The sequence below is a fragment of the Vulpes lagopus genome, chromosome 2 (assembly GCF_018345385.1).
Source record: "Vulpes lagopus strain Blue_001 chromosome 2, ASM1834538v1, whole genome shotgun sequence".
In the NCBI taxonomy this organism is placed as follows: domain Eukaryota; kingdom Metazoa; phylum Chordata; class Mammalia; order Carnivora; family Canidae; genus Vulpes; species Vulpes lagopus.
In genome coordinates, this window is record NC_054825.1 from 162,900,365 (window position 1) to 162,918,036 (window position 17,672).

Sequence of the window (17,672 nt, forward strand, 5' to 3'; positions counted from 1 at the left end):
ACTGAGCTACTCAGATGTCCCACTAGAAGCCAATTTGTAATAAAGTGACACTCGTTTCAACATAAGTGCCCAAGAGACACAATATGACAACCAGATCTTACGTCAAAAGGTAGAACTATTGAAAATTTCAAAGTGACAGAGCAGTCTGGAGCAGGAGGGCTGTATCATCGGTTCAAATGCCTCAGGCAGCATTGCCATGTGCAACACAATTTTTCCAAAATTGTGGCCAAATCCTAATAAAGTTATCAATAAGTCAAGGTAGAAATAATTTTTTGGCATATTTAAAAACGCAGCAAGTAGACTAGGATGGAAGCAGATGAGTGAGGTGGGATGGCAGGGGGTGCAAGGCAAGCTCATATCAGAGGGTGGTAGGATCATGATGTCTTGTGGGTCAGATGTGTCCAACACTGGGTGAGCGTTGCCCAAAATGATCCCTTACCCTGGGTGACCCCAGCGAACTACATTTCCCAGCATATTCTTGCAGCTAGGTGCAACCACGTGACTGGATTCTGCCCAGATGGAACAAGATCAAAATTAATAAGGGACATGAGAGGAAGCCATGTCTGGGCTCACTCCAAGATGTCTGAAGCCTCAAGATCCAGGTTCAAATCCTGCCAAGCACACCAGAGCTATTCCCTCCTCTATCTCTACACCTCCGTTTCTGAATGTGGACAATAATCCCTCTCTTGCAAGGTTGCTGAGTGATTGTATAAAATGGTGGCTTGAAAAATCTGGTAATCCTTTATGCAGTCAAATCCTGAGTCCCCTGGTGCAATTATGGTAAACTGAGTCACGAGGCCCAGAAACGGATGAGAACAGAGCCTTACCTTCAAGGCCTCCTGGTCTGGTAGTGAAGATCTACCCCTAAACCACACTGTAACAAAATAGGGGTGATCTGGGTCCCATTTGTTTTTTATTTTTTTATTTTGTTATTTTTGTTTTGTTTTGTTTTTATTTTTTGGGGGTCCCATTTGTTGAGTGTGTTCGGAAGACATTTCCCACCTACCTTGGGCAGGGGGTAGCCGGGGAGGAAACATTTATTCTGCGTCTTTTACAATGGACCCAAGACTGGAAGGACCCTGATGTTTCAGGATTTCAGCTCAAGAAACTGGGGTAATAAAGTTTAAAAATTAAAAAAAAACAAAACTTTTTAAATTGCTTCCGTGGGGCAGATGCTTAATAAATGCTTGTCAGCAGATGCCTGGCTGGCTCAGTCAGAAGACTGTGAGACTCTTGATCTCAGGATTGTGAGTTCAAGCCCCATTTTGGGTGGAGATTATTTAAAAATAAAAATTTTTAAAAACCAAAATGCCAGGCTGCCTGGGTGTCTCAGTGGGTTAAGCATCCCACTCTTGATTTCAACTCACGTCATGCTCTCGGGGTATACAATGGAGCCCCATATGGGGCACTATGTTCAGCCAGGAGCTTGGTTGTCTCTCCTTCTCCCTCTGCCCCTCTCCCCACTCGAGCCCTCATTCTGTCTCTCTAAAATAAACTAAATCTTTAAGAAAAAATGCCTGTTGGACTGCAGTCAATTATGTCGAATTAAGAGATTGTTTTTTCAAGGGATGCCCAGATAGCTCAGCTGGTTAAGCTTTTGTCTCAGGTCTCAATCTCAGGGGTTGTGAGATCAAGCCGAGTAAGGATTCTGTTCTGAGCACAGAATCTGCTTGTTTCTCTCCCTCTGCTCTTCCCCCACCCCTGTTCTCTCTCTCTCTCTGTCTCAAATAAATAAATAATTTTTTTTTAAGAGAGAGACTGGTTCTTTGTATTTGCAACAAAGCTCATAGAGTGTTATTGTTAATGTAAAAATATTGTGTGTGGAGTTTACCATTTTTATACCATGTATACTAAGGTTTTTTGTTTGTTTGTTTGCTTGTTTAAGATTTTATTTATTTGGGCAGCCCGGGTGGCTCAGCGGTTTGGCGCCGCCTGCAGCCCAGGGCGTGATCCTGGAGACCCAGGATCGAGTCCCACGTAAGGCTCCTGCGTGGAGCCTGCTTCTCCCTCTGCCTGTGTCTCTGCCTGTAAGTTTTCAAGACTTTTAGAAAATGTACATTGAAATCGATGTGAAAAAAACAAAACTGTATTATCAGAAGTCACGTAAACTAGACTGATCAGAAATGTTTTTACCCCATACCGAGTAGGGAATGATCACAAGGCTTTTCATTAGTGGGTGTTGAGAGTATGATTGGTAGAGTGAATAAATCATGCACTTGGACTCCAAGGAGAGACGGATGAGGTGGGCGGAGACAGACATCTTGGCCGGGAAGGTAGGCCCACACCACCACCGTGTGGCCATTTGGGGATTTGCAGGCAGAACCCCCTTTCAGAAATCACTTACTTGGGGGCTAGCAGGCAGTGGGACTGGAAGCGAGGGGACTCTGAGGGGTCAAGACTGAGTATCCCAGCTGCCAAGACAGAGAAGCGGGAGATGTGGTCAGATTTATTGTAGAGAAACTGCCTCTCCATCCTCCGTGTCTGGGAAATCCCCTAAAGCAGGGGCGCTCAGACTGGGTTGTTGGAAGTATATACTTGAGCATTTGAGGGCACTGTCCTAGGTGCTGGGGACACAGCGGCAAATAAAACAAACCAAGATCCCTGCCCTAGTGGAGGTTAGATTATAATGGGGGAAACGGGATGCCGGGGTGGCTCAGCGGTTAATTGTCTGCCTTCAGCCCAGGGTGTGATCCCGGAGACCCGGGAACGAGTCCCGCATCCAGCTCCCTGCAGGGAGAGCCTGCTTCTCCCTCTGCCTGTGTCTCTGCCTCTCTCTGTGTGTCTCTCATATGAATGAATAAATAAATAAAATTATATATATGTATATAAAATTATATATATAGTAGGTAGAGTAGACTTCACTAAGAAGGTGATGTTTAAGCAAATATTTGAAGGAGGAGACGGGCTGAATAGGGTTTTTCTGGAGGGAAAACACTCAGGCAGAACAGCCTGTGCAAAGGCCCTTAGGCAGGAGCATGCCTGGGTTTGCCTGTGGAACAGCAAGGGGGCCAATGTGACTAGATTGGATGAGTGAGGGACGGAGGGGAGAGATGATGTCAGAAAGAGAAGGGGGCCAAAATCATAAAGGGACTTTCAATTCCTGATGCCACTGGTATGTCTGATCCTTTGATCCTACCTTTTTTTTAAAAAAATTATTTATTTGTTCATGACAGACACAAAGAGAGAAGCAAAGACATAGGCAGAGAAAGAAGCAGGCTCCATGCAGGGAGCCCGATGTGGGCCTGGATCCTGGGACTCCCAGGATCACACCCTGGGCCCAAGGCCAACACTCAACCACTGAGCCACTCAGCCCATCCCTCTCATCAATAAATAAAATATTTTTTAAAGGAATTAATTTATTTGAGAGAGTGTGCACGAGAGATAACCAACAGAGGGAGAGGCAGAGGGAGAAGCAGCTCCCTGCCCTGATGTGGGGCTCCATCCCAGGACCCTGAGATCATGACCTGATCCGAAGGCAGCCGCTTCACCAACTGAGCCCCCCAGACACCCCACAGTTCTGTCCTTGCACACATTACATCAACTTCCTTGCTCTTTCTCCCTGGGTCACACTTGCCTGGCCAAACCTCAAGCCTGGTTAAAATGGACTCTGCCTTTTCTGTGCCTACTCCCCCCCCACCCCCAGCAGAACTTGCCAGAAGACACACCTCAGCTGCACTGACACCAAACCTCAAGGGAACATTCAGAACCAGCCTAAAAGGCCTCTCCGGTTCTGTTCTCCATTCTCTACTAAGTCCTATTCTCACCTCTCTGAAAACCTCCAGCACCCCCCTCTTCATTCTCACTTCTCCTTTTGCTGAAAAAAAAGGGGGGGGGCACCAGAAGAAACCTTTCCTGTGCTTACCCCAGGGATACTGCTAGCTCACCTGCAGAGGTCCTTGTGCACCACTGCCCCTCCCAGGACCATGTTTGGACAGTGCTTAAGGGGACCAACCCCTCCATTTAGTTACTGAATCCTTCTCCCTACTCCACACTTGGCCTCTTGTAATGTTTCCTTCTCTCTCTTGCATCATTATTTGTAGAGCTCTTGAGCCACTCATGGTTCCTTCAGGATTCCCCTTCCCCAAACGCCCACATGTGCTCATGGTACTGTTGAGAATACTTCCTGAAACTCAGGGATTGTAGACCTGCTTCTCCTGCCTGAGTTCCCCCTAACCCACCCCCCTTGTAACTCAACTCAGGAGCCCCAATGCTGAGTGACCTAACCAAAATGATTGCATGAGCATATTAAACAGGAATAGGGAGAGTGTGTATAAGAAGTGTAGGTAGAGGGGGGTGCCTGGGTGGCTCAGTGGTTGAGCGTCTGCCTTGGGCTCGGGTCTGCCTTCAGCTCAGGTCACGATCTTGGGGTCCTGGAATTGAGTCCCGCATGGGCCTCCCTCCACAGGGAGCCTGCTCCTCCCTCTGTCTATGTCTCTGCCTCTCTCTGTGTCTCTCATGAATAAATAAATAAAATCTTAAAAAAAAAAAAAAAGAAGTGTGGGTAGAGGGAGGAAAGACAGCTGAATCCTGAATTTCTGAATCAGCAGAACTTCTGTGCTGATAGATAACATCTAAAACCGACAAAGCAGTAGTGATATAAACGTGCTACTTAGAGACGTGGAAACAATACCAAATTTATTCACTAAAACAAATGAAAGTGTTTGTCCCTTGGGAGGAAAAAAATGGGAGAAAGAGCGGGGCAGGACTTGTCATAATAAGTCTTACAGAATTATTTGAGTTTTTAAAGAAGTGTGTTCACCTGTGTGTGTGGCTGCGCATGTTGATATGCTTGTGTGCAAGAGATAAAAGAAATTTCTGAAGGAAGAAATAAAAAGAGCAAGAAAAAAAGAGAAAGGAAAATACTCAACAGCATTAATAGTCAAGGAATGAATACTTCAAGAACGATGGAAGAACTTTTTTTTCTTTACGTATCAGATAACATGTAGGCTTGGCAAGGCTGTGGGGAAATTGGGGTTATTATCACACACACCCCTGCTGTTGGAAGCCTACATCACTACAAGTACTCTGGGAAGTAATTAAGCAACATGTATCCAGATCTATAATTTAGATGATCTGGTCATTGCTGGAGCAATTATGGTTCTAGAAATAGTCATGCAGGGGTACCTGCCTGGCTCAGTGGGTAGAGCAAAGGATTCTTGATTCTGGGGTCATGAACTTAAGGCCCACCTTGGGTGTAGAGATCACTTAAAAAAATCAGAATTTATCATGCAGATATGTCCTGGAACTAGTACACAGAAAAAAATATATATAAAAGATGACTGCTACGTTGTTTATAATGTTGAAAAAGGAGAAGGACTGACATAGGGCATGGGATATATAGTGTTACATTTATACCCTGGGATACTGTGTAGCTGTGTTTTGTTTTGTTTTGTTTAAAGTCTGTTTATTTATTTATCCTAGTAATCTCTATTCCCAACATGGGGCTTTAACTCATCACCCTGAGATCAAGAGTCCCAGGCTCTTCCTACGGAGCCAGCCAGGTGCCCCTGGAATACAATGTAGCTGTTGATTTTATTTCATTTTTTAGGATTTTATTTATTTATTCATGAGAGACACACAGAGAGAGGCAGAGACACAGGCAGAGGGAGAAGCAAGCTCCCTGCAGGTAGCCCAATGTGGGACTCCATCCCAGGATTCCAGGGTCACACCCTGGGCGAAAGGCAGACGTTCAACTGCTGAGCCACCCAGGTGTCCCTAAGATTTTACTTTTTAAGTAATCTCCATACCTCACATGGGGCTCAAACTTACAACCCCGAAATCCAGAGTTACATGTTCTACTGAGTGAGCCAGCCAGTGCCCCATCTAGTTTTTTAAAATACACAAAGGAGCACCTGGGTGGCTCAGTTGGTTAAAGTGTCTACCGTGGCTCGGGTCATGATCCCAGGTTCCTGGGATCCCAGGGTCCTAGAATCAAGACCCAAGTCTGGCTCCCTGCTCATTGGGGAGCCTGCTTCTCCCTCTCCCTCTGCTGCTCTCTTCTGTCTCTCTCTCTGTGTCTCTCAAATAAATAGATAAAGTCGTTATAAAAATAAATATATACAAAGACATAAAATTGAGTACTAAAACCAGACACAAAGGAAAAATTCATGTGCTTCATTTTATGTAACATTCAAAACCAGGCAAAAATAACTTGTGGTCATAGAGGTCAGAGTATTAGTTACTTTTCGGGGCACACAATGGAAGAGAGGGAGAAAGAACCTTCTCACTCTGGGGAACTGGAAATGTTTTATATCTTGATCTGGTGGTATTTACCGGCACATATACATATGCAAAAATCCATCAAGCTGGCGATGTAAATGCTAAGTCTTAAGGGGTAAGGAATATAATGTCTGCAACTTATTTGAAATACACATAATGAATATAGATGGGTTGTTGGATGAATAGAGGAAGGACAGCTGGATATGTGTGTAACAGAGGAAATGCAGCAAAATAGTGAACTGTAGAACCGAGGTGGTATGTAATGGGGTTCGGCATACAATTCTTTCAACTTTGCTATCCACTTGAAAAATCTTTCATAATAATTTGTCAGGGAAAATAAACAAAGCCATAGTGCCTTGCACTTAAAATTTGTGCATTTTACTATATGTAAGTTACATCTAAATTTTTCTTTTTTTTTACATCTAAATTTTTCTTAAGATATATGGTTAACTGAAGACAAAGAAACCTTACTGATCAATAAGTCTGCTTTTACTTACTTTAATAATCATGCCAGCTGATATTGATATGTAAATCTAAGTTAGAAAACCAACACGTCAAATAGTTTCTTAGAAAGGCCTGCATCTCCCTGATCAGTGGGCTTGTTTAAAAATGTAGGTTCTTGGGCACCTGGGTGGCTCAGTGGTTGAGCATCTCTGCTTTTGGCTCAGGGTGTGATCCTGGGTTTCCAGGATCGAGTCCCCCTCTGAGGAGTCTGCTTCTCCCTCTGCCTATGTCTCTGCCTCTCTCTGTGTCTCTTATGAATAAATAAAGAAAATCTTTAAAAATATAATCTTAAGAAAAAATGCAGGTTCTTGGGTTCTATGTCTTTGGAATCAGGATCCCTGGGTGGGGATGGGGGGGGGGGGGAAGCGGTGGAATGAGGTGAGGGAGGTGCGTTTTGCCAAGGAATCTGCCTTTTAAACAGATTTTTCTTTTCCTTTTTTTTTTTTAAGATTTTATTTATTTATTCATGAGAGATGCAGAGAGAGAGAGAGAGAGAGAGAGAGAGAGAGAGGCAGAGACACAGGCAGAGGGAGAAGCAGGCTCCATGCAGGGAGCCCGATGTGGGACCGATCCCGGGACTCCGGGATCACGCCCTGAGCCAAAGGCAGACACTCAACCGCTGAGCCACCCAGGCGTCCCTAACCAGATTTTTCTGATGCTCATTTAATATTTGAGAAATTTAGTTAATGAAAAAGGGGGTAGGCCCAGAGATAAAGACACTGCCAATTATTTTGATGCTCTTTCGATGGCGATGGGGCTATGGGCTACTTTTATTGGTGTGTGTTTCAGAATTTTCCAAATAAACCTCTTAAGAGTCGGGGGTCCCATTTATGAGACAGAGCGCCTCTAGTCTAACCCTCTTCCCCTTCCCTCCAGATCCTTCTTCTTCACAAAGCCCGCCCATCTCTTCGCTTGCCCAAGAAAACTCTTGTGGTTAATGAGTCTCAGAAAAGTGAAGTGAAATGAAAGTCACAAATAAAAGCGATAGTACCTGAAGGATTGAGGGGGGGTGGGGGTGGAGCCGCAGGAGACCTCCCCTCTCCCGCCACTTGGAGTTGCGATGGAGGCGAGCCCACGACACCAGCTGACCCTTCTGGCGACCCGACAAAACTACTCCACAGATCCCTCCAAAAACACCTGCCGCTTTCTGACCGCACCCTCCCTCCACTCCGTCCTCCCTCACCGGCTAAGAGACTTCACTTCTTGGTCACCTCGCCTCCGGACCCCGGAGGTGGGCGGTGCACAGGGTGGAGTCTCTGGGGAAAGAACCGAAGCGTCTACATCGGGTCCCTAAAGATGTTGCCGCTAGCGCTGCTGCTGCCGCTGCTGCCACTGCCGCTGATCGTGGAGCCTGCCCGGGCCTCGCTGATCCGGTACTGGGGACCCTATCACCACCCCAAATCCAGGACAGACTCTCCCTTCTCGCCATTTAAGTCTGGGACCCCCAGATCCAGTTCACTGGCTCCTAAACCTGGCACCCCAAGACCCATGACTCCTATCTCTTGGGTTTGCAGATCTCCAAACAGGGGCTCTCATCCCCGCGGGGCTTCTACCCCATATGACCTAAGAGCGAAACCTTAGGGAAACCCTTTCAGTCCGAGGTCTTCCAACTCTGAGACCTTCAACTGGGGGACTCCCCATTCTCTCCCCTCTCCTGACAAGTTTTTGGGAGCACCCTCCAGATGCCACCCTGAGCTCTGATGAACTGGTCCTGCGGTCTCCAGACATACAACTCCCCACACCCCTAGCCCAACAAGATCTTGGAGACTCAGAGCTGTGACTCCTCCAGATTCACATCTTCCAAATTGGTTAGGTCTCAGGAAGTCCAGTTTTGGGGGCCCCAGTGACCTCCCCACTCCCCTGGCCTGATGCTCTCCCCCACCTCTCACTTCCTCTCCTCTGTTCTCCCATCTCCTGGAACTCTTGATGGGGAGAAGGAGGGTCCTCTTCCAGGAAACATTTTCTCCACTTGACATTCTTGAGCCTCTCAAAGATTGGTCATGGCAACGGGGGCAGGGGAGTGTGTGGCAAAGATGTGAGGGAGGGAGCAGGGCTCTCAGGAATGACAATAAGAAGGTACAAAAATATTACTGCACAGGATGTTTGCTAAGCTGCTTTTTGAACCTAATAAATCACAACCATTTCCCAAGCCAGGGCAAAGGGCAGTGGTTCTCTGAGTTATTTCAGAACCAACAGCATCCACATGACCCAGGAACCTGTTAGAAATGCAAATTCTCAGGCTCTACCTCAGACCTAGTCAATCAGAAACTACAAGCTCTGAATTTCAACTCTAGGTCAGGAGTTGGCAAACACCAAGCTCCACAGCCAAATTCATCCTGCCACCTGTTTTTTTGTTTTGCTTTTGTCTTTGTTTTGCAAATGGAGTTTGACAAAACCCAGACATGTTGTCTAGGACTGCCTTTGTGCTATACTAGTAAGAGTTGAGCAGTTTCAACAGAGACAAACAGCAGGCAAAGCTTTTACAAAAAACTTTGCCCATTGCTCTAGGTGATTCCTCTTCCTGCTAGTTTGAGAACCACTGGCATAAAGATCTCCTTTCTCTTTTCTAGTGATTGAATGGACTCCATTCTATGCATGTTCCATCACAGAGCCAAGTCCTACCTAGTTGATCTCCAGTTTTCTTTTTTTTGTTAAGATTTTATTTATTTATTCATGAGACAGAGAGAGAGAGAGGCAGAGACAAAGGCAGAGGGAGAAGCAGGCTCCCTGCAGGGAGCCCGATGTGGGACTCATCCCAGGACTCCAGAATCATGACCTGAGCCAAAGGCAGATGCTCAACCACTGAGCCACCCAGGTGCCCCATCTCCAGTTTTCAAAATTAGATAAATCTTCATAAACATATTTGTGCACTTGTCCAGTGATCTCCTGTAGATGGAATTCCCTGAAATTAAGTTGGGTTAAGAGGTGTGTACAATTTAAAACCCTACGATATATATTTGCCTAATCCTCCTCCAGAGAGTTTTATATCAATCTAAGCTTCTAGCCAACAGTGAGTATTCTTAGTTCTTTGCCAATTTGCAGGTTCAAAAAAGGTTTCTGATTCTTGTCATTTATATTCCTTTGATGACAATTGGGGTTCAATATCTAACATAAAAAGATGTTAATTGTTTAGAAATTGGTTTGATTTCTTTTGCAAATTACCAGTTTATGTCCTTTGCCTATTTTCCTACCAAATGTCAAGAACTGTGAAGTTAGCTTGCCACAGTTTCATGGCTGCTCATAGAAGGCATAAGACCCCTAGGTCAGAGACAAGGACAGGTTATTACTCCTGGCAACAGTAGTAGCCAGGTCATCAGTTCTCTGAGCCCCAGTACCCACAGGGTGAAATGAAGAGGGCTGGTTTTGACTTGCACATGCAGTGAGGTGCAATACAGGAGAGGAACCCTAGGGACCCTGAACCTTTTATAATGGATTATAAACCTGTTTGCTTTTTGCCCCAGAGGGAGACACTGTCTCTCCCAAGGCTGTTCATTAAAAGAAATCTTTGGCAAAGGTAGTCAGTCCCTCTGTGAAAATGTGAGAGAAGCATGGAGAATTGTCTCCCAATGCTGGGTGGTTTATCTTATTCTTATTTGTTTATAAGAACTCTTTGCATATTAGAGATATTAACTATTTGACATATAACTTGTAATTATTTCCCCTTGATTTTTAAAAACTTTTTTTTTTAAACAGCTTTGTGTGTTGGGGGAAGGAAGTACAAAGGTTTAAAATTTTAGAGTTCCGGGCAGCTCGGGTGGCTCAGCGGTTTAGTGCCGCCTTCAGCCCAGAGCGTGATCCTGGAGACGAGGGATCAAGTCCCATGTCGAGCTCCCTGCATGGAGCCTGCTTCTCTCTCTGCCTGTGTCTCTGCCTCTCTCTGTGTGTGTCTCTCGTGAATAAATAAATAATCTTTAAAAAAATAAATAAAATTTTGGAGTCCCATTCATCAACATTCTCCCCAGTGATTTTTTTCTTTCTTTTTAAAGATTTTATTTATTTATTCATGAGAGACACAGAGAGAGAGAGGCAGAGACATAAGCAGAGAGAGAAGCACGTTCCATGCAGGGAGCCCGATGTGGGACTTGATCCTGGGACTCTAGGATCACACCCTGGCCCAAAGGCAGGCGTTCAACTGCTGAGCCATCCAGGTGTCCGGCTCCCCAGTGATTTCTGATCTTCTTATCATGCTTTGAAAAGCCAGAGTTACTGAAACATTTTACTTCGTCCTAGTGCTCTTGCAATATTATGATATTACATTTCACCTTAGGTCTTTGATTATCTAGAATGTACTTTAGTGTGAAGAGTGAAATTGGGATTTGATGCTTGTACTCTCCTCCCCCACAAATAGTGAGGAAAATAGTCTTCAGCATCATGATGTGAAGCATGCCAGGATCTTTACAAAGGCTAGTTTTATGTTTAGGGTCTTTGAAAACCTTTGTGAATATCCGTTTCCTGAGAATGACTTATTTTAATTGGAAGTCTCTTATTGAAAGATTTTGGGGAAGGTCTGTTTGGGATGGCTCACTCTTGTAGAGTCTTTGGGGGAAATTTGTCACCATGGTTTGATATGTTTGGTTAGTTTTCCTGGGAGGCTGTTATTGTAGGGTTTCTGGTAATGACAGTTACTGTAGGGCCATAGAGACATTTGCTTTGTCATTACATCCTATTTGGGAAATTCTGTTATACACGGTCTCCAGGAAGAGTAGTTTCCTAACTGTCAGTATTTTCTCCTACAGGATCCCTCTCCGCCGAGTCTACCCTGGACTCAAGACCCTGAACTCACTGAGGGGATGGGGGAAGCCAACAGTGCCCCCCAGTTTGGGGGTCCCATCCTCTGGGGACAAGCCTGTCTTTGTACCTCTCTCTAACTACATGAATGTGAGTCACAGTCCCAGAGAGTCCCTCCCCTTCTACGCGCTTAAGAAGTCAAGCTCTTCATTTTCCTTCTCTCCCGTTTTGCCATCAGGTCCAGTATTATGGGGAAATTGGACTGGGAACACCCCCGCAAAACTTCTCTGTCATCTTTGACACTGGCTCCTCCAATCTCTGGGTCCCATCCATAAGATGCCACTTCTTCAGTCTGCCCTGCTGTGAGCTTTCATGGGGGAGAATAAGGCTGAAGAGGGGTAATGGGAGAAGGGGAGGAGGCTGGTTCTTGGCTTGCCAAGGATATCTGAGGCACTATTCTCTTCTGACATGCCCTCACAGGTGACAAGTTCACCAAGGCAGGAGGTGTTGGGGAGATTCCCTTTCCCCAGTGACACTTCCCTGATCTTCTGTCCTAGGGTTCCACCACCGCTACAACTCCAAAGCCTCCAGCTCATTCCAACCCAATGGGACCAAGTTTGCCATTCAATATGGAACTGGGAGGCTAGATGGCATCCTGAGTGAGGACAAGCTGACTGTGCGTGACCATTGACCCCAGGAAGACTTGAGCCTGGGAGAACCCTAATGTTTCTAATATGATCTAATATTAGCCAGACTAATATGATCTGGCTTAGGGAAGTGGTTTAGGAGGTGGAGCTACCTAGGCAAATGAAGTGACTTGCACATGCAGTGTGCAAGGATGAAGCTTCTGAAGTGGGGGGTGGGGCTTCTGAAGTGGGGGGGTGGCTTTCTGGTTAAAGGAGTGGGCTTCCTAAGTGGGGAAGCAAAGCTTTCTAGAAAGTCGGAGTTGTTTTCAGATGTCTCCAGATTCATGCCTTGGTTTGGAAGATCTCAGGGTTATGTCTTCCAAGAAGTAATTTGCCCATGTGAATCTATCCTTAGATTGGAGGAGTTAAGAGTGCATCAGTGATTTTTGGAGAGGCGCTGTGGGAGCCCAGCCTGGTCTTCACTTTAGCCCACTTCGATGGAATACTGGGCCTCGGTTTCCCCATTCTGGCTGTGGGAGGAGTTCAGCCCCCGCTGGATTTACTGGTGGACCAGGGGCTACTGGATAAGCCTGTCTTCTCCTTCTATCTCAACAGGTAAAGGGGAAGGGTCTACCTTCCTATGAGTCCTAGCCCCCAGAAGTAGGGTTGTCTATTTTCAGAAAGTCCCTTACCCAATAAAGGAAGTCTCATCCTCCACTCACCAAGTCACCTACCCAATATAAGTAACACTTGTTCAAAAGCCCCACTCACCAAGCAAACTTAAGACCTTCTGAAGACACACCACCATTTCTTTTATATATATATATATATATATATATATATATATATATATATATATATATTCATGAGACACGGAGAGAGAGGCAAAGACACAGGCAGAGGGAGAAGCAGGCTTCCTGCAGGCAGCCCAACGTGGAACTCAATCCCAGGACCCTGGGATCATGCCCTGAGCCAAAGGCAGATGCTCAACCACTGAGCCACCAGGAGTCCCTCTCACTATCATTTCAAATGCTCCATGTTTCAAACCCAAACCAGGAAACTTCATGCCCTACCTACTCAACTTAGGAATCTCCTCTTCACCATAAAGTCCAAATGCCATTTAAGAATACATTCCAGAAGTCAGAAGTTATACATTTAATTTTTTAAAAATATTTTATTTATTTATTTGAGAGAGAGTGGGGAGAGATCGAGAGAAAGCACAAGAAGAAGGCAGGGAGATGGAGAAGCTGACTCTCCCTGAGCCTGACGTAGGGCTCGATCCCAGGACCCCAGGATCACGATCTGAGCTGAAGGCAGATGCTTAACCAATTGAGCCACCCAGGTGCCTCAGAAGTTACCCATTTTAACCCAAGAAGTCCCACCTACCTGTTAGGAAGCTCAACCACATGCTCAGAAAGCCCCACCCACCACCCAGGAAGTCCCCACCTTTCTTCTGGAGGCCCATCCCCCCCAGGCGTAAAATCCTATGCCTATTCAGTTACCCGGATGTCCAACCCACTCAGGAAGCCCCATCTACCGCTGGGTAGATCCTCTCTTCCTACGCTTCCAGAAATCACCGCCCTCCCTCCTGCCCCTCTCAACCAACTAGGAAGTCTACCACCTCTGAACTGTGAGAGTTACAATTCAGAAAGTCTCACCACGCACCCAGGAAGCCACTGCACTTCTACCCAAGTCACACCGGCCAGAGTCAATTCACAAACTCCGACGCTCCACTTAAATTCCACCCCAAGAGTTCCACCTTCCACAGCCAAACCTAGAGGTCCCACCCTCACTTCATAAGCCCCCACCCAGCACCCTACGGTCCTGATCATCATCAAGAACGGTCCTATTTCTCTTCAATTCTTGCTTTGCTTCCAGTCCCAACATCAGACCCTGCCTGCATCCCACTTACCCCATCTAGAACCTGGAGACCTTGCATTGGCAGGAATTCCCTTCCTTGGCCCCTTCTGGGGCTGGCAAGGCAGATACCCATGACACTGAAAGCACTTTGCTTCTGCAGGGATCCTGAAGCAGTGGATGGAGGAGAGCTGGTCCTGGGTGGCTCCGATCCAGCTCACTATATCCCACCCCTCACTTTCTTGCCAGTCACGGTCCCTGCCTACTGGCAGATCCACATGGAGCGGTGAGGGACCTGGCCACCTAGGTCTGGGAGGAATGGGCTAGAGCCTGATTTCCAGTATCCTGGGAGGAGCTGGAGGCCCGGACTCCTGGGTCTGAGAGAGGAGGGGCTGAGGGCCTGGATTCCTGGGTCTGAGGGAGAAGGAGCTGGGGGCCCAGACTCCTGGGCCTAAGGGAGGAGGGGCTGAGGGTCCTCACTCCTGGGTCTGAGGGAGGAAGGCACAGGGCTAGGGCTCCAGTATTTGAGGGAAGGACGGCTGAGGGCCTAGACTCCTAGGACACTGGCTTCAATGTCTACCCCTTGCCCCCTCACAGTGTGAAGGTGGGCACTGGGCTGATTCTTTGTGCCCAGGGCTGTGCTGCCATCCTGGACACAGGTACATCCCTCATCACAGGACCCACTGAAGAGATCCAGGCCCTGAATGCAGCCATTGGAGGATTCTCCTTGCTGTTGGGGGAGGTGAGGACCCAGTGTCTGGTGGAGTTTTGATGGCAAACACTAGGCACCATGTTAGGGCCCGAGGGTGGAAATAGGTGCTTAAGAGGTATCCCAGGGCAAAAGGCACTGCCCATCATAAGTGACAGGCTGGGGGGGGGGTAGTGGGAGGCAGCAAGGACACCTCCTAGACATCGGCTGCATGATTGTGGACAGGAGGAGATGGCGATGCATGTTTATTCAGGGCTGGATGGGAGTGAGAAGCCTAAGGAGCCTGGGGGTGTCTGGGAAGGTGTGGAGGAAGCTCAGGAATATTTAGGGGCCATCAGCCCTCAGACAGCCCTTCTGCCATGGGAGAAGAGGTTGCAGGAGCAGCCTTGGGGAACATCCATGTAGAGTAGATGTGGAGACAGGGCAGGAGCAGCCAGAGGCAGGGGAGGAGCCCCTGGGAAGTGAAGGAGGCTCAGAGAAGCCATGCAAAGAGTTTCAAGCATGGAGGGGGCCACAGAGCAACATAAAAGCTGCTCACTCACATCTACGAGGCCCTGCAGCTCCTGGGTGGGGGGAGGGTCCTTCCAGGTCAGAATTTCTGTGGCTGTGTTCTTTGATACTTCTAAGAGGGTAGAGAAAATGCAGTTTGTGGGGATTCTGAGCCAAATGCCTAAAGCGTGGACTTGTAATGAGCCAAGGGAACCAGGTAGATCATAGTGGCTCGGTTACCCTGGTTGGGATCCAGCTCTGCCACTTAACAGCTATGCTGTCTCAGACAAGTCACTTAATGTTCCTTGGCCTCAGTTTCCTGACCTCTGAAGTAGGGTCACTAAAACTCACCTCTTAGGTATGTTGTGAGGATTGAATCAATTAACCCACTTAAGGTACTTAGAATAATACTGTGATGCTGTTATCTCTCAAGAGAGATGTACACTGGAAATTAACTTCTCACCATTCCTTGCCTTCCCAACAAGGCAATTAGTAGTGGTTTTTAAGGAAGATAAACTTCCTGGTAGTCATTTACAGTAGCCTAATATTGTATTCTTAGGTAGTTGGGAGTGGTGGGATTGGAGGCAAACTAGAAAGCAGGTGCCCCATCAATCTAAAAAGGGCAGCTCCCAGCCACTCAGTTCCAGCCATGTTTCCATGTAGGCAAAATCAGATCTTATGCTTTGTTGGGAGAAAGCTGAAAACATTATTTGAAACCTCATGATTTGTGAATAATGACACTATGTGTCGGGCAGTCTTCCAAACTCATTTATTTCTTACACAACATCTCTGTGAAGTATTACCATCAACTACACCTGCAAATTGGAAACGGGGCACAGAGAGGTTCAGCAATTCGTCTAAGGTTGCACAGCAGCAGACTCCAAGGATATCACTTGGAGTCTGTACCACCGTGGTGTACAGTTGGTAAATAATTTTCAACACATTTTTGACACAGTGTTAAGACAACTTAGATACACCATGGGCTCAGTGAGCCTCACTGGGCTACCAGTTTTTGATCTACAGGTAGATGGAGTAAAAGGTTTGATCAAAAGGGTGCCTAAAGGAAGTAGCAATAATTACATGAGGGCAGAAGAGCCGGTAAGGCCAGAGAAGGCAGCAGAGCTTGACCATACAAGTCCCTGAGTACCTAATTCCACTTGTTCCTCTTCTTCTTCAGTACCTCATCCAGTGCTCAGAAATCCCAACGCTCCCTCCAATCTCCTTCCTCCTTGGGGGGGTCTGGTTTAACCTCACGGCCCAGGACTATGTCATCCAGGTAGGTGGCCGTCACAAGTCAGAGTGATACAATAAGATGGGATTTGAGAGGATGGAGCTGGGAATGAGACATCACGAGGCCGGAGCAGAGGCCCCCAGAAACACTTCTGGTGCCCGGAATAGTGGGCAGGGCAAAGCTCTAGCTCCCAGGGAAGAGGGTTCCGTGCGCGTGACACGCACTGAGCGGCCTGTCTTGTCGCCTTGCAGATTGCTCGGGGTGGTGTCCGCCTCTGCTTGTCTGGCTTCCAGGCCCTGGACATACCTCCGCCTACAGGGCCCCTCTGGATTCTCGGCGATGTCTTCTTGGGGGCCCACGTTGCAGTCTTCGACCGCGGAAACCTAACAGGCGGTGCCCGAGTGGGGTTGGCGCGCGCCAGCCCTCTACCAGCCGGACCACAAGGGGGTGGATCCGCTCAGGCGCAGTTCTCCGGCTGGCGCCCTGGCTAGGCGCATGCGCACCGAGTAGTAGCCGAGGCCCAGCTACTCAGTAAAAATCCGTTATTTACATTGACCCTACCTGGGTTCCTTTTTTTTTTTTTTTTAATACACTATTTTTGGAGAGATAAATTAGTGTTCAACAATCTGAAGTTGAGGAAGGAAGGAGAAAGGTATCACTCCTTTTCTCCAGGGCAGGGCTCACAGCGGTGCGAGGGTCTTGTACTATGAATCCCATGAAGCCCTTCGCCTATGCCGCCCATAGAAAAAGGAGCTCGGTATCGCGGAGCATCATGGACCTTGTATGCCAGGCCGCGTTCTCCTGTTGCCGGGGGCGGGCGCAGCCACAACATGCGTGGGAGGCGACAGGTCGCGACGGCAGCGACAGGTGGCAGTGGGGGGTGGTGGCTAAATCGTAAAGGGCTTTTCAACCCTTGTTTTAAGGGGATGGAATATGATTCCCGCAGACTTCATCTCCTTTCTCTCTCCCTTTGGGATTCGGAGACCCCTGGGTCCGCCATAAAGGCGGGGCTTGAAGCCCCCGGGTTGGGGGGAGCTGTGCTGTCCCTCCTCCGGCGATGATGTCATTCCCCCCCTCCACAGCCTCTTGCTGCCCTGAGCTGCCGGGGCTGGGTCACCCCTCCCCCAACGCCAGCCCCGGATTCCCCCATCCCCGCCCCGCCTCGACTTGGGGTGAGTACGGGGGAGGGGGAGAAGGCACAGGGTCCGGGGGCGGTAAGACGGCCCAAATCCCAGTTTTGGAGGCGGGAGACCCGGGAGATGGGGACTCAAAAATCTCAGCGGAGAGATTCTTCCTTAATAACGAGCTT

At 47.6% G+C, this 17,672-nt stretch overlaps 1 protein-coding gene across 1 annotated transcript; it reads left to right on the plus strand.

The window, feature by feature from the left end:
- Positions 1-7,777: 7,777 nt before the first annotated feature.
- On the plus strand, positions 7,778-16,918 carry NAPSA (napsin A aspartic peptidase). The gene is made up of 9 exons (XM_041745199.1): positions 7,778-8,096; positions 11,460-11,601; positions 11,690-11,813; positions 12,009-12,127; positions 12,493-12,692; positions 14,098-14,220; positions 14,532-14,676; positions 16,310-16,408; positions 16,615-16,918. The coding sequence occupies exons 1-9, from the start codon at positions 8,020-8,022 to the stop codon at positions 16,852-16,854; spliced, it is 1,269 nt and encodes a 422-aa protein (XP_041601133.1). The 5' UTR covers positions 7,778-8,019; the 3' UTR covers positions 16,855-16,918.
- Positions 16,919-17,672: the final 754 nt, after the last annotated feature.

What these genes read in the sequence shown, in the direction of transcription:
- NAPSA (XM_041745199.1), top strand. Translation starts at nt 8,020, where the DNA reads ATGTTGCCGCTAGCGCTGCTGCTGCCGCTGCTGCCACTGCCGCTGATC. An exon ending in TGAGTGAGGACAAGCTGACT is followed by an intron (nt 12,128 to 12,492) that starts GTGCGTGACCAT and finishes ATCTATCCTTAG; the next exon opens with ATTGGAGGAGTTAAGAGTGC. An exon ending in TCTCCTTGCTGTTGGGGGAG is followed by an intron (nt 14,677 to 16,309) that starts GTGAGGACCCAG and finishes CTTCTTCTTCAG; the next exon opens with TACCTCATCCAGTGCTCAGA.